Genomic DNA, 14,702 nt, shown 5'->3' with positions numbered 1-14,702 from the left:
CCCGGGTTCGTGGTCTGCACGGTGTGATCAAGTTCGCATCCACGGTGCGGGCATCCTGCCTGCGTGGCCTTCCCGAGCCTCGGGTCCCTCAAGAGCCTCAAGAGTGACCCAACTAATAACTCATCTCCCGCAGTGGTGCGTAATGGAGAAAACTGCTTTGCAAAGTAACCAAAGGGGTGCCGGGGCGACAGCTCGGGGACTTCACAAAAGACGCGGTTGAACCGTGCATCTCCGAGCGGACATGATGATCTCTCGCTCCCCGGAGAGCTTAAAATAATCCTTCTAGGATAGCCACTGTCCTTGCACTCCCGCTCTTTTCCCCTTACAGCCGCGTGGTCCGCCTGCTAAGGCGAACTCTCCTTCCCAGGCAGCCGCGCGAGGCCCGGGAACTACAACTCCCAGCGTTCCCCGCGGCGGGGCGGTGTCGAGTCGGAACTACGAAAGCGAGCGAGGAAACCCTCCTCCCGGGGCATTCCGGGGCCGGCCAGCTGCGGGGCTGCGGAAGCTGCTGACCCTAGTCTGCGGACGGTGGCCGCGAATAGGGGTTTTGCATAAGGCCGGGTCTGGAGCCGCCGGCATGCTGCGTCCCAAGGCTCTGACCCAGGTGCTAAGCCAAGCCAACACCGGAGGCGTCCAGAGCACCCTGTGAGTGCGCACCTTTTCGGCGAGCCCTGGGATCGAGCGGCGCGCGCCCCTGCGGGGGAGGAGGGAGGTCTGGGGCACCGTCCTGCGCTGGGCCCTCCCGAGAAGGCAGGCCGGGGGCTAGGGCACCTTCCCGGACTCACCCGAGCTGGATTCTCCACGACAGGCTCGAGTTGGGAGGGGAAGGCAGGTCGAGCGCCCCGGGCCGGACACAGCGATGACCCTCCTGCCCGCCCCTTCGCAGGCTGCTGAATAACGAAGGGTCCCTCTTGGCCTACTCCGGTTACGGGGATACGGATGCCCGGGTCACCGCCGCCATCGCCAGCAACATCTGGGCCGCCTACGACCGTAACGGCAACCAGGCGTTCAATGAAGACAACCTTAAATTCATCCTAATGGACTGCATGGTAGGGAGAGGGGTGCCTCGGGGGGCTCCCTGCCTCTCTGCTTGGAGAGGCAGGGACTGGATCTGCAGAAGCCCCTGACTGTAGGCTGCGAGCATATTGGTAACAGGCAGGGCCCCAAGCGTCAGGGGATGCCTAGGATGGAGCCCCGGACCCAGGGGCAGACTGGGTTTCTCAGCCACTTACCGTTTCTGAACTCTGGGGTAAGTCATGAACCTCTCTGAGCTGCTGACACAGTACCCTCCCACCTCCTAGGGTGGGACATGAAAGTAGATGGAGGGGCTGAGTGGGTAAGCTGCCCCTAGAACCACATTCCCCAAACATCACAGTGATCCCTGAGCTCCCCTGGGTGTAACACAAAAAGTAAATTTTAGGGGTTGGAGAGATGCCACAAGGCTGGGGCATTTGCTTTGTATGTGGCCAGCCCTAGTTTAATCGCAGCACTGCATAGGATTCCCCTGGGCATAGAGCGAGGAGTAAGCCCTGAGTTCCACTGAGTGGCCCAACAGCCTAGTGGCCCCCCAGAAAGAAAAACACCATTTTGGGTCAGGAAGGTGCTCACAGGTAGAGCACATGCCTAGTGTGTGTGAGGCCCTGGCTTTGATCCCTGCCACCACATGCCCCTACCATCATCATGCCCATACCATGTACTGAGCTCTGAGCACTGCTGGGTGTGGTCCAAAAACAAAACAAAATGCTTGTAGCCTTTTGCACTATTGCTGTGCTGTCTAGCCCTGATCTCTCTGTATTTATTTTTTGTTTGTTTTTCGGAGGCAAGTGCACACCCAGTGGTACGCAACCCATGGTACTCAGGGCTTACTCTTGGCTTTGTGCTCAGGGATTGCTCTTGGTAGAGCTCTGAGGACCCTATACGATGCCAGGGCTCCAACCTAGGATCTCTTAAGACAGGTGCCTTAACCCCTGTATTATCTCTCCAGGCTCCACAGCCCTGTTTTTCACCATGGGGGTAAAAGCTGCAGTTTAAGAGCCAGAGAGACAGTATAGCCAGTATGGCATTTGCCTTACACAGCTGATCCCACTTTGATCCCTGGTATCTCATAGGATCCCCTGAGCCCCACCAGGAGTGATCCCTGAACACAGCTTGGTGTGGCCCCAAAGCAAAAAAAAAAAAAGTTGCAGTTTGCAGGGCCAGGGAGAAATATTTGCACATAGGGCACTAGGGCACTTGCCTTGCACACAGCTGAACTGGGTTCGGTCCTCAGTAGCCCATATGGTCCCCTGAGTTCCTCCAGGAGTTATCTCTGAGCTCAGAGCCAGGAGTAAGTTCGGAGCACTGATAGCGTTGCCCTCCCACAAAACAAGAGAAAAATTGCAATTCGAAAAAACATCACCGTGAGAATAGAGAAATGAGCTGGCTTAATGCTTTCAAGCCCCTTGCGTACGTTTGAGGTGAGTCCATATTCCCGCTGTCACCCACTTGGGCAGCCCTGTGCCCGCACACAGCTGTCTGTTCCTAGCAGCCTCCCCAGCGGTGGGTGGCTCTAGGGACAGAAAGTTGGTGCTCCTGCGCAGAGGTGCTTGTCAGCAGGTAGCTGTAGCTGTCTGAGGCTAGCCTGGGCTCAGGGCCCTGGACAGAAGGGATACTCCTTCTAGGGGGCTCTGGGGGCCCAGCAGGGCATCACATCCAGGGTTTCCCCCCACCAGGAGGGCCGCGTAGCCATCACTCGAGTGGCGAACCTTCTGCTGTGCATGTACGCCAAGGAGACAGTTGGCTTCGGGATGCTCAAGGCCAAGGTACGTCCAGGCCCCGGAGTGCAGCCCTTGGGCCCCTTGTCCTGCTCCCACATGTCTGTGCTGCCAGCCCTGCCACCTCCATGGGGGCGTTTGTGTCACAGAGCCCCTGTCTGGGAGCAGGCGAGTACTGGGGGTGCCTGGTGGGCATCTTCCTGCAGTGGGGTCCCTCCTGTGCCAGCCCAGGGGTGAGACTGCTTCCTTCTGAACCCTTTTCGCAGGCTCAGGCTTTGGTGCAGTACCTGGAGGAGCCACTGACGCAGGTAGCAGCTTCGTGACGAACATCAAGGAAGCTGGGAATAAAGCGGAGAGATGATCCCTGGGAACCTTCCTGGACATTGGGGGGGTGGGGGCAAGGTGGGGCTTTTGTTTTTGTTCAAGAGGAAATTCAGGGGCTGGAATGATAACACAGCAGGTGGGGCACTTGCCTTGCTTGCAGCCCACCTGGATTCGACCCCCAGCATCCCATATGCCTCCTGAGCAGAACTAGGAGTAACCCCTGGGCATTGCTGGTGTGGCCCCAAAACCAAAATAATTAATTAATAAAATAAGTCCAAACTCTGTCTTTGGTAATGATTGCTCTTTGGGGTGGGAGAACCAGCGTGGTACGAGCCTGCCTGTAGCCAGCTCGGCCTGACCTGCTCGGATCCACTCTACCACAGACTCCTCTGCCACCTCCAATAGCCCGGTGGGCTTTTGTGCCACAGACACAGCCTCCCTTTGGCCCTGTCACTCAAAACAAAATGCTGCCTCCCTACCTGGTTGGCAAAGCCTTAGAGGAAACACAGCAGAGCCAGGGATCAGAGGGCCTGCGATGGACAAAGAATTTGGAGGTGGAGATGCATTGGGTGGGCTTACATGTGCAAAGCAGGCCTGTGGAGGGAGATAGATGCACTGCAGAAGGCCAGACTCCTGGGCTTCTAGAACTTTCCAGATCTTTGGCTGTCCCTACGAAAAGCCCTGCTCTTTTTTCTGGGCTTGGGGACTTTCTTCAAATAAGCTTTTTCTCCAAGCATGTAGCAGAGTGTATGGGCATCTGGTTTCCATCCCTGCCACCAAGACCGTACATTACAAACGGCCCCAAGCAGCAAATCGAGCTCCCTTTCTGCTTAAGCTCACATAATAACAGAGTCAGGCCTGGGGGTTCAGTACCTGCTACATCAACTGGGGCCTGCTACCGAGGGGGCCCCAATTTGTCTTCTGCGGGATCTTCACAAGCTCACACTGACCCTCTGCGTGTGCACATGTGAGGGGGAGAGGCATGGGTCTGAACCCAGGGCCCATGTGAGACAAGTTCGGGGGTGCGCAAGAGAGCACAGTGGGGAAGGCATTTGCCTTGCCTGCCGCTGACCGGGCATGACTCCCTGGCACCGTATTGTCCCCTGAGTCCTGCCGAGAGAGAGTCCTGAGCACTGTCTGGACTGGTCCATACCTTGCCCCCTGCCAAATAAAAAAGGCAGGTTTGGGGGAGAAAAGAGAAACCCCGGGATCTTGAGAGCTAGTACAGCGTGTAGGGTGTTTGCCTTGCACACGATTGACCCATTCGTAATCTCTGTCATCCCTGCCCAGAGACCTCCAAGCCCTCCCAGAGGTAAGCCCCGAGCACTACCCTGTATGGCTCAAAGAAAAAAAAAAAAAGAACCCTAAGCCCGGGCCTCCCGTCCTTTCCACTCGGACCCTTCATGGCTTTGCCAGGGTCTCTCCACCAGCCCTAGAGCAGGTCTGGGTGGGGCCCAGCCCCTGTCCCCTTACCTTCAGAAAGGTCAGTCACAGGGATGCAGGTGACAGTTCCCAGCTCCACCCAGGCGAAGTGAGTGCCCGCCCCAGGCCTGGGTTCTCAGGAGGGGCAGAAGCTGCAGGGCCCCCTCCAGAGTCTGTGCCCACGTCTCCAGCCTGGCCCCTGCAGTCCTGCTGCTGAGAGCCCAAAGGCGCCAGAGGACAAACAGGAGGCCCAGTGGTTCTCTGCTCTCGCTCCCGAAGGCTGCCCCCCCTTACAAGTACCAGGAGCCTCGTCACCCCTCCTTGCCCCCCCCAGGGCCCCCTGGAGTCAGCGCCCTGGTGCTCAGGAGCCCAGTAGGGAGCGACACCCAACCTGTCGGACCTGTCTGACGTCAGCGTCTCCACCCCCCTGGGCCCCAGGTCTCCAGCCACCCGCTCTTCCTGCTCTCGGCTTCCGTCCTCCTGGCCAGCCACTCCGGAGCACCCCACAGCCCAGTGAGCTGCCCAGGCCCTCCCTGGCCTGCAGCGGCCTCAGCCCCCGCCGGCTGTGGCAGTTTCTCTGCCCTCAATGAGAGAAGAAGCGGCTCCAGGCCTCTGCAGAGCTGAGGGCCCAGGGCCTTGACCCAAGGCACAGACCGGACCCCTCCCCTGTGCCCCCCAGCATCGACCCCGAGCTCTCATGCGGAGCCGAGATGGGGAATAGAACCGAAGAGGATTATAACTTCGTCTTCAAGGGTGAGTCGGAGCCCATGAAGAAACGAGGAGCTTGGGGTGGGGCGGAGGCGCCCGAGAGGGCCAGGCAGAGCCAGCAAGGGTCACCTCCTGCCTGGCTGTGGACTTTCAACAGTCTTTAAGCAGAACCCCCCACTACCAGGACCCGACACCACCCCTCCAGCCCGGGAAGTCAGCTGCCAAGAGTAGAGGCGGGCAGAGGCGGGCCGGGAGCCGGGCTGCCTGTGGAATGCGGTGAGCCGCCCAGGAGTGCGGGAGTTGTCAGCCCAAGAGTTGGAGCCCCCCCGCCCGCAGGGGCACCCCCCGCCCCGGGGTGAGGAGGAGAGTGGATTTCTGAGCTTGTGTTCCTCCTGTCCCAGACTCGGGGGCATGGAGGGAGGCCATGGGAAATGCGGATCTGGGGCTAATGGAATCTGGAGGGGTCCTGGGGCCCCCCTGCACTGTCTGCCCCTTGGCTTTTCCTGCACCCCAGGTCCAGGCCCTGGGTTCATCGTGGCTGCCCAGGAGTGTCCCTGCGGCTTTACCTCAGCCCCTGTGACCCCTGCTCTTGTGTCCACAAGCCCCCACACCTCCCGCAGGGTGGGGCCAACTCGCAGAGCCTGAGTCTGTGCACCCTCCGCACCCTCCACCCGGCCGGGCAACCTGCACCTCTCCCAGGAGGGGCAAATGTCAGTGCCACAGGGTGTGGCCACCAGCCATTAGTCGCTCCCAGCGCCTGTGGCACATTCGTCCACCAGCACTGAGTCACCACGACCACCCCCATAAATTCCTTCTGGCAAGGTGCGGCCCGAGCCAGGCCTCGGCCCCAGCACCTACTTGTCCTTGCAGGAAGTGCAGAGAAACTTGGGGTGAGAGACTGGGGGTGCCCGCAGCAGGGAAGGGGACAGGACAGACTGTGCAGAGGGAGTCCAGACCACCGCACTCTGTGGTCCCCACCCCTCCCTCTGGTGGGCCTGGCCTTGGGCGTAGACACCCCCAGCTGACAAGAAGCTGAGCAGGCCCTAAGCTGGGGTGTCAGGGGAGTGGCCCCCTCCCAGGGAGATCCCAGCACTACAGCTGGTACCCAGGGTGAGTCCCCTCCTTCTCCACATGCCTCAGGTTCCTTGTCTGAAGGATGGGGGGCAGCGTGCTGCCTTTGAGGCATGTGGGGATCACCTGCAGGAACCTCTGCCCAGCCTGGAGGGTGGCCACACCCACCCACAGCAGCCTGAGTGGAGAGACCTGGAGATGGGGAGAGGGGGAGGAGTCACAATTCAGGGCCAAGTGACAGGACAGAGGGAAGGCACTGGCCTTGCACACAGCTGTCCCCAGTTGATTTGATCCCCAGCTTTGCAAAGGGACCCCTGAGCCCCTCCAGGAATGATCCCTGAGCACGGAATTAGGAGTCAGCCCTAAGCACCGCTAGGTGTGACCAAAAAAAAAAACCAAACTAAACTAAAAACAAACAAACCCCAAAAATCTCAGACCTGCAGCTGACTCCCAAGCACAGCAGGGAAAGGCCAGAGTAATAGTGCGACAGCAGAGCCCCTGCACGTGGCCAGCTCAGGTTAAAGCCCAGCATTCCGAATAGTCTGCACTGCCAGGAGTGACCCCTGAGGGCAGAGTCACGAGTAACCCCTGAGCATTGCTAGATGTGGCCCCCCCAAAAACAAACGCAAAACCTGGCTCTGAGCCCCCTGAAGGGACCTGAGGCTGTCACAAGAAGGGTGAGAACGGTGGCAGGGAGGGACAGGAAGCATTCTTCCCTTCCAGATGTCCTGTCACACCTCTGCTCCCCAGGCCAACAGCGCCCCAAACCTCCCACGCACCCTCCAAACTCTTCTGAACATGTTCCGAGACTGTGTTCCATAAGTGCATATCCCCATAAGTGTGTACCCCATAAGTGTGTACCTCTGTAAGTATGGACCCTTGTACGTAAGTAAATATGTAAGTATGTATCCCTATAAGTGTGTACCCCCATAATGTACCCCTGACTTCCAACCATCCTTGTGTGTCCATGCGCACATAAGCCCTTGACACGATTAGTCCAGAATTGACACAGGTCAAGAGAAACATGGGGAAGGCACTGGCCTAGCACTGTGGGCGGGGTCCCCTACACCCCAATTGGAGGGATCCCTGAGCACAGCTGAGTGTGACCCCAAGCCAAAACCTTTGTTCCAACGAGAGGAACGGACTGAGTCTGCCCTTGTGTCCCAGAGACAGGCCAAGAGCGCCATGCTCCTTGGCCCATTTCCAACTCTTTCGTTGTTGTTGCTGCTGTTTTCGGGGGGGGGGGCACATCTGGCGGTCCTCAGATCCTCCTCCTGGCTCTGTCTGTACTCAGGGATCACCCCTGGTGGGGCCTTTGGGGACCACATAGGGTGGGACGGAACCCAGATTGGCAGTGTGCAAGGTAAACACCTGTCACCTGTGCCATCTCTCCTGCTCGGCTTCCAAGTCCAGGTCCTTCTGGGGACAGGGCTCCTGCCTCCGAGATCAGGCCCCCTCTTCTGAGGGACAGCGCTTGCCCACTCAGGGCGGGGGCTCTCTGTCTGAGTTCAGCGCTCATCTCTCCACCCCACAGTGGTGCTGATCGGCGAGTCGGGCGTGGGGAAGACCAACCTGCTCTCCCGGTTCACGCGCAACGAGTTCAGCCACGACAGCCGCACCACCATCGGCGTGGAGTTCTCCACCCGCACGGTCATGCTGGGCACCGCCGCCATCAAGGCGCAGATCTGGGACACGGCGGGCCTGGAGCGCTACCGCGCCATCACCTCCGCGTGAGCCGAGGGCTGGGGCAGCGGGGCGGGCTGGGGAACTGAGGAGCACTGTCGGAGGGAGGAGCTGGGGAGGCGGTGACGGCAGGTGCTGTGAGCATGTCAGCATGACAGGGACCCTCTGCTCTGTGTCCAAAGCACAAACAGTGCTTTTACCTGAGGGCGGGGGCCACACACTGCAGTGCTCAGGGATCACTCTGGGTAGGCTTAGGGAACCCTATGGGGTACCAGATCAGGGATCAAATCTGGGTCAGTTGCATGCAAGGCCCACTGTCCTGTCTTTTGGTCCAAGACACAGCTTTTTATTTAGTTTTAAAATTGAATTTAGGGGTCAGGGGCTGGAGTGATAGCATAGTGGGTAGGGCGTTTGCCTTGCATGCGGCCAACCCAGGTTCAAATATCAGCATCCCATATGGTCCCCTGAGCACCACCAGGAGTAATTCCTGAGTGCAGAGCCAGGAGTAACCCCTGTGCATCGCCAGGTGTGACCCAAAAACAACAACAACAAAAAATTGAATTTAGGGGTCAGAGTGACAGTACAGCAAGTAGAGCGTTTGCCTTGCATGCGGCCGACTCAGGTTCGATTCCCAGCAGCTCATATGGTCCCAGAGCGTCACCTGGAGTAATTTCTGAGTGCAGAGCCAAGAGTAACCCCTGAGCATCACCAGGTGTGACCCCCAAAGCCAAAAATAATAAATAAGGGGCTGGAGTGATAGCACAGCAGGTAGGGCGTTTGCCTTGCACGCAGCCAACCCGGGTTTGATTCCCAGTATCCCATATGGTCCCCCGAGCACCGCCAAGGGTAATTCCTGAGTGCAGAGCCAGGAGTAACCCCTGAGATCACCGGGTATGACCCAAAAAGAAAAATAATAATAATAAAAAAATAAATAAAAATAAATTTTAAAAATTGTATTTATTTATTCTGGGAGCTTCACCCAGCAGTGACTTACTTCTGGCTCTGCGCTCATGGATCACTCCTGGCAGTGGTGGGGGAACATATGGGATGCCAGGATGGAACTCGAGTCAGAGTGATAGTACATAGTGATAATGGGGGGAATCCCTGGTATCCCCAAGCCTTCCAGAACTATTCCTTGAGCACAGAGCCAGGAGTAGGCCCTGAGACCTCTAAGTGTATGTGTGTGTGTGTGGATGTGGGTATACACACACATGAACATATTATATATACTGTTAGCACTGTTAGCACTGTTGTCCCGCTGTTCAACGATTTACTCAAGCAGGCACCAGTAACGTCTCCATTGTGAGACTTGTTACTGTTTTTGGCATATTGAATATCTATATACATATTTTTTAATTCTAATGATTTTATTTAATTAATTTATTAATTAATTTTCTTTTTGGGTCACACCCAGCGATGCTCAGGGGTTACTCCTGGCTTTGCACTCAGGAATTACTCCTGGCTGTGCTCAGGAGACCATATGGGATACTGGGAATCGAACCTGGGTCAGCCGCATGCAAGGCAAACGCCCTGCCTGCTGTACTATCGCTCCAGCCCCCTAATTTTATTTGTTGAGGGTTGTACTTGGACCAAGTCCAGTCGAGCAGTGCTCTGTACTTCTGGCTCTGTGCTCAGGACTTTACTCCAGGCTGGGCTTGGGGGGACCCATGGGTTCCAAGGATTGAATCAAGGTTGGCCACATGCGAGGCAAGCGCCTTCCCCTGAACCATCTCTCCAGTGCCACTGTTGTGTTGTGTTGTGTCGTGTTTTGAGGGTCACTTCTGACTGACCAGGAGTTGCTTCTGGAGATGGCTTGCAGTGCTCGAGGGCTTGTGATCTAGCCGGCTGAGCTTCCTCCAGTCCAACATCCACTTTGCATGCGTGTTACATGGAATCTTTAAGGGGTCACAGAAGGGCTTCAGAGATGTTGAGGGCTGTGACGCTGCTTATAGCCACCCGGATTCAGGGCTCCATGTGGTCCCCCAGCACTGAGCATCACCAGGAGTGACCCAGCCCACAACACTGTAGTGGGAGAGACCCCCAGACACTGAGTAGGTGTGTGGCGAGTGGAACAGAAAAACACAAAGGTAGGATCTTGGTAACAGCTCAAAGGGCTGAGCACAGACTTTGCAAATGGGAGCCCCAGCTTTGATGCTGGGACCACAGGTGGTCCTTACCCCCAGTGTGCCAGGGGTGAGTGACCCCGAGCACTGCCAAGCCAGCAGTAGCCCTCTACACCAGTGGGTGTGATCCAAAAACTCTTCAAAACCCAATAAACAAAGAGGGGCTGGAGAGACAGGGCAACCGGTTGGGCACTTGCCTTTCTAGCAGCTGACCTGAGTTTGATCCCTGGTACCACACATGGTCCCCTGAATCCTGGGCCAGGAGTAAGCCCTGAGGTGTGGCCCCCAAAACAAATTTTTATTTTTGCTTTTTTGGGTCCCACCCAGCAATGCTCAAGGGTTACTCCTGGCTGTGCGCTCAGGAATTACTCCTGACAGTGCTTGGAGGACCACAGATTGAACCCGGGTCAGCCGCGTGCAAGGCAAATGCCCTCCTTGCTGTACTATCGCTCCAGCCCCAAAACAAAATTAAACAAACCAAAAAATCCATGGGGCCAGAGATAGTACAGCGGAGAGGGCACTTGCCTTCCATGGGGTCAACACGGGTCCAATCCCTGGCACCCCATATGGTTCCCTGAGCACCACCAGAAGTGATTTTTTTTAATTTTTAATTTTTTATTTTTTGCTTTTTGGGTCTCACACACACCTGGCTCTGCTCAGTAACTACTCCTGGCTCTGCACTCAGAAATTACTCCTGGCAGTACTCAGGGGGCTGGAGCGATAGCACAGCGCGTAGGGCATTTGCCTTGCACGTGGCCGAACTGGGTTCGATTCTTCCGTCCCTCTCGGAGAGTCTGGCAAGCTACCAAGAGTATCCCGCCCGCACGGCAGAGCCTGGCAAGCTCCCTGTGGCATATTTGATATGCCAAAAACAGTAACAACAAGTCTCACAATGGAGACGTTACTGGTGCCCGCTCGAGCAAATTGATGAACTTACCGGATACCAGGGATCAAGCCTGGGTTGGCTGCATGCAAGGCAAACACCCTCCCCACTGTACTGTATCGCTACGGCCCCTGAACACCACAGTTGGTGGCCCCCAAAACAAAGAACAGAATAAAAGCCCAAAGTGCCACAGGAGTGAGGGCCAATCCCTATTCGACACAAGCAATGAGTGAGGGGTGCTGGGCAGGACTGCTCGGGCCGGCATCCCTGGGGAAGGCATCCTCTCCCGCCCCCTCTCAGTCTTAGAGGGAGGCTCCTGCCCATGGGCTGCGACATCCCCGCTCTTTTCTGTGAAATCATCCATAAAATGGGAACTCCTGACCTCTGGCTGGGGGCGCTGGCTGCGTACAGATGCTATGATGAGCGGCTGTCGGGGTGGGCATCTGGTGGGAGATAGCCCCCCAGGAACATGAAGAAGGTCTCAGGAGGCACCTGCCCGGGGCAGCAGCCCAGGGCGCAGGGTGCTACGGGTGCGAGGCCTGGCCAGCGTCAGGGTGGGGGCGGAGGTTTCTGAGGCTGGGCCGGGTGGAGCCGGCCAGCACGCCCGTCGAAGCTGTCTCCTGACCTCTGGCTGCTGTTGTCTGCTTCTGAGCTGCAGAGGCCCACACTCGGGGCTCAGGGCTCACTCCAGTGCTCCAAGCCCCCGTGGTGCTCGATGAGGCCGGGGCCTCGTGCCTGTGGACTGCTGCTCAGCCTGTGGTGTTGTCTCTCTGGGCCCCGCATCTCGGGGGGGCGGGGGGCTGGCCTCAGGGCTGCGCTGCAGGGCCTGAACTCTGACTCACACTCTGTCCCCGGCCCCCCGACCCACTCCCAGGTACTACCGTGGTGCCGTGGGTGCCCTCCTGGTGTTCGACCTCACCAAGCACCAGACCTACGCCGTGGTGGAGCGCTGGCTGAAGGAGCTGTATGACCACGCGGAGGCCACCATCGTCGTCATGCTCGTTGGGAACAAAAGTGACCTCAGCCAGGCCCGGGAGGTGCCCACGGACGAGGCCCGCATGTTTGCTGGTGAGAGGCCCCGCTCCCCGCTGAGGCCCAGCTGCTGCTTTGCCCAGCCCCTGCTCCTGCCTCCCCACCCCAGTGCCACCTGGCAGTGCTCGGGGCTCACTCCCGACTCTGTGCTCAGGGATCACTTAGGGTGGGCTTGGGGGGAATCATAGGGCATGCCGGGGGTCAAACTGGGTGGGGCCTTTGCAAGACAAACACCCCACCCGCCATACTAACCTCTGGCCCCACCATCTGGGATTTTCAGACAGCAGATGGGGCAGTAAGGGCCTGGCCAGTGGTTGGGGTCGGGTGGGGGTGGGGCGCAGTGGAGCTTCAGCCCTCTGCTGGATGCGGGGCTACACGCGGGGGGCTGGGAGCTGCCCAGCCAGGTCTCCATTTATTCCATTTCTGCTTCCATAAAGAGGGAGAGAATTGGTTCCCACCTCAGCATGGCTTTTGGTTTGGTTCGGTTAGGGGCCACACCCTACGATGCTCGGGGGTTAGTCTGGATTCTGCACTAAGGAATTACCTCGGGTGGTACTTGGGGCACCGTATGGGGTGCGAGGGATCCAATCCAGGTTGGTGGTGTGCAAGGCAAGTGCCCTCCCCGCTGTCGTCTCTCCCTGGCCCCTGAGGACACCGTGAGCCACCACAAGCTGGGGGCCGAGTTCAAGCCAGCTGACCGCAGGGATGCAGGGGGCCACTGTGCTGCTCTGGCCCCGCGCAGCCACACAACCTCGCTTCTCTCCCGCCAGAGAACAACGGGCTGCTCTTCCTGGAGACCTCAGCCCTGGACTCCACCAACGTGGAGCTCGCCTTTGAGACCGTCCTCAAAGGTCAGAGCCCCGCCTCCCTGGGCCTCCCTGCAGACCCCAGCCCTTGCCTGGGCTAATGTCCCCCTCAGCCGGGTCCCCAGGAGCCTCCCAAGCTCCCTCCTAACCCACACGCAGTCTGGAGCCCAGGGAACCGAGTCTGTCCACCCACCGCCCTCAGCAGGACCCCCGCAGTGCTCAGGAGCCCCACAGTGTGTGTGTGTGGGGGAACAGTGTGGGGGGACACAAGGCTCCTGTGACTGGTCCCTCTTCCCTCAGAGATCTTCACAAAGGTGTCCAAGCAGAGGCAGACCAGCACCCGGACCAACGCCATCACGCTGGGCAGCGCCCAGGCTGGGCAGGAGGCAGGCACGGGCGAGAGGAGGGCCTGCTGTATCAGCCTCTGACCCTGGCCAGCACCTACACTGCTGCCCCCATGGGCTTCCTGGGCCCCGCAAGCCCACCCAGCCCAGGCTTCCCGAGGCAGGTGGCCACCCCCCCCACTCTCGGGCCTGCCAATAAAGCTGTATTTTGTATTGATGCCTGACCATCCCGAGTCCCCTTCCATCCCCCCGTTCCTCCCTGCCCACCCCATGCCCCCAGCCCCCGACTCCCACAGCAAGGCCAGTTGCCTGGGGAGTCCTGTGGTCTGGGGACAGTGCCAAGGGGGAGAGGGGTGCCCGCCCTCCCTCTGCCAACTCTTAGGGCAGGTGGGGGAGGGAGGACAGCATGGCAGAGGGGGGTGTCTGGAAGGAAAGACAAAGGAGACCATCGGAGGCACCATCTGCTGCCCAGGGCCCCGGTGCCAAGAACTGAGGTCACTCCATTTCCAGGGGTGGGGGGAGGGGGGCCAGGGAGACAGAAGGGGGAACTGGGAGCTGCCCTATCTGGGCTCTGGGGAGGGGGCTTTACACCTGGTATCGGGGTGGGTAGACTGCCGGGAAGGTGAAGGCGGCATGTGGCTGATCTGGGCTTGATCCCCAGCACCTGAGCTCCGCCAGGAGTGATCCTGAGCACCGAGTCAGGACTAAATCCTAGGCATGGCCAGTGTGACCCCAAAAACAAAAAGAAAGAAAAGAAACCTGGAGGTTGGAAGTCCCACACCTACCTGACCCCCAAGAAGGGGTGTGTAGGGACGGAAGGAAGCTGGGGGGTGAGGGAGGGTTAGCTCAGCTCTGTACCCCGCCCGAGTCCCAGGAGCTGGTCCTTCAGGGCACTTTTCTTCCTCCCGTCCTCTGCCCACCACCCCACTGAGGAGATAATGGGGAGAAACAAGAGATGGGGACTTTTTGGGGGGGGGCACACCTGGTGGTGCTCAGGGCTTACTCCTGGTTCTGTGCTCAGGTGCCAGGAACTGAGGGGAACCCAGGCTAGGGGGCCCTCTGGGGTACTGGGGGCCAAACCCAGGGAGAATGAGATGGGAGAGAGCTATGGGCTGGCTAGGACAGCAGGAAATGCATTTATTTGCAGGTAGATAACCTGGCTTTGATCCTGGCACCTCTTGGGGCCCCAGCCCTGCCAGGAGTGATCCCTGAGCACAGAGCTAGGAGTAAGGCCCAAACCTCTGGGTGTGGGCCACAAACAAACAAAAAGGGCGTTGTGGAAAGCAGATAGGAACCACCTTTTTTTTTTTTTTTTTTGCTTTTTGGGTCACACCCAGCAATGCACAGGGGTCACTCCTGGCTCTGCACTCAGGAATCACCCCTGGCAGTGCTCAGGGGACCATATGGGATGCTAGGATTTGAACCCCGGTCGACCGTGTGCAAGGCAAACGCCCTACCCGCTGTGCTATCACTCCAGCCCCAGAACCACCCCTTTCTTGCAGAGGGACCCAGAATCCCCTGCCCAGGAACTCCCACCTCCCATCCCCTCGGGT

General features: G+C 58.4%; 2 protein-coding genes across 2 annotated transcripts; both read left to right on the top strand.

The window, feature by feature from the left end:
* The first annotated feature begins 437 nt into the window (after positions 1-437).
* On the top strand, positions 438-3,359 carry LAMTOR2 (late endosomal/lysosomal adaptor, MAPK and MTOR activator 2). Its single transcript, XM_004619303.2, has 4 exons — positions 438-645; positions 887-1,049; positions 2,712-2,801; positions 3,020-3,359. The coding sequence occupies exons 1-4, from the start codon at positions 578-580 to the stop codon at positions 3,074-3,076; spliced, it is 378 nt and encodes a 125-aa protein (XP_004619360.1). The 5' UTR covers positions 438-577; the 3' UTR covers positions 3,077-3,359.
* A 1,850-nt stretch (positions 3,360-5,209) lies between these two features.
* Positions 5,210-13,233, top strand: RAB25 (RAB25, member RAS oncogene family). Its single transcript, XM_004619305.2, has 5 exons — positions 5,210-5,252; positions 7,813-8,008; positions 11,842-12,035; positions 12,770-12,850; positions 13,106-13,233. Exons 1-5 carry the CDS (start codon positions 5,210-5,212, stop codon positions 13,231-13,233), a joined length of 642 nt encoding a protein of 213 aa, XP_004619362.1.
* The last annotated feature ends 1,469 nt before the right edge of the window (positions 13,234-14,702 follow it).

This window comes from Sorex araneus, chromosome 5 (assembly GCF_027595985.1).
Source record: "Sorex araneus isolate mSorAra2 chromosome 5, mSorAra2.pri, whole genome shotgun sequence".
Taxonomy (NCBI): domain Eukaryota; kingdom Metazoa; phylum Chordata; class Mammalia; order Eulipotyphla; family Soricidae; genus Sorex; species Sorex araneus.
This window is presented reverse-complemented; position numbering and strand designations above follow the sequence as displayed.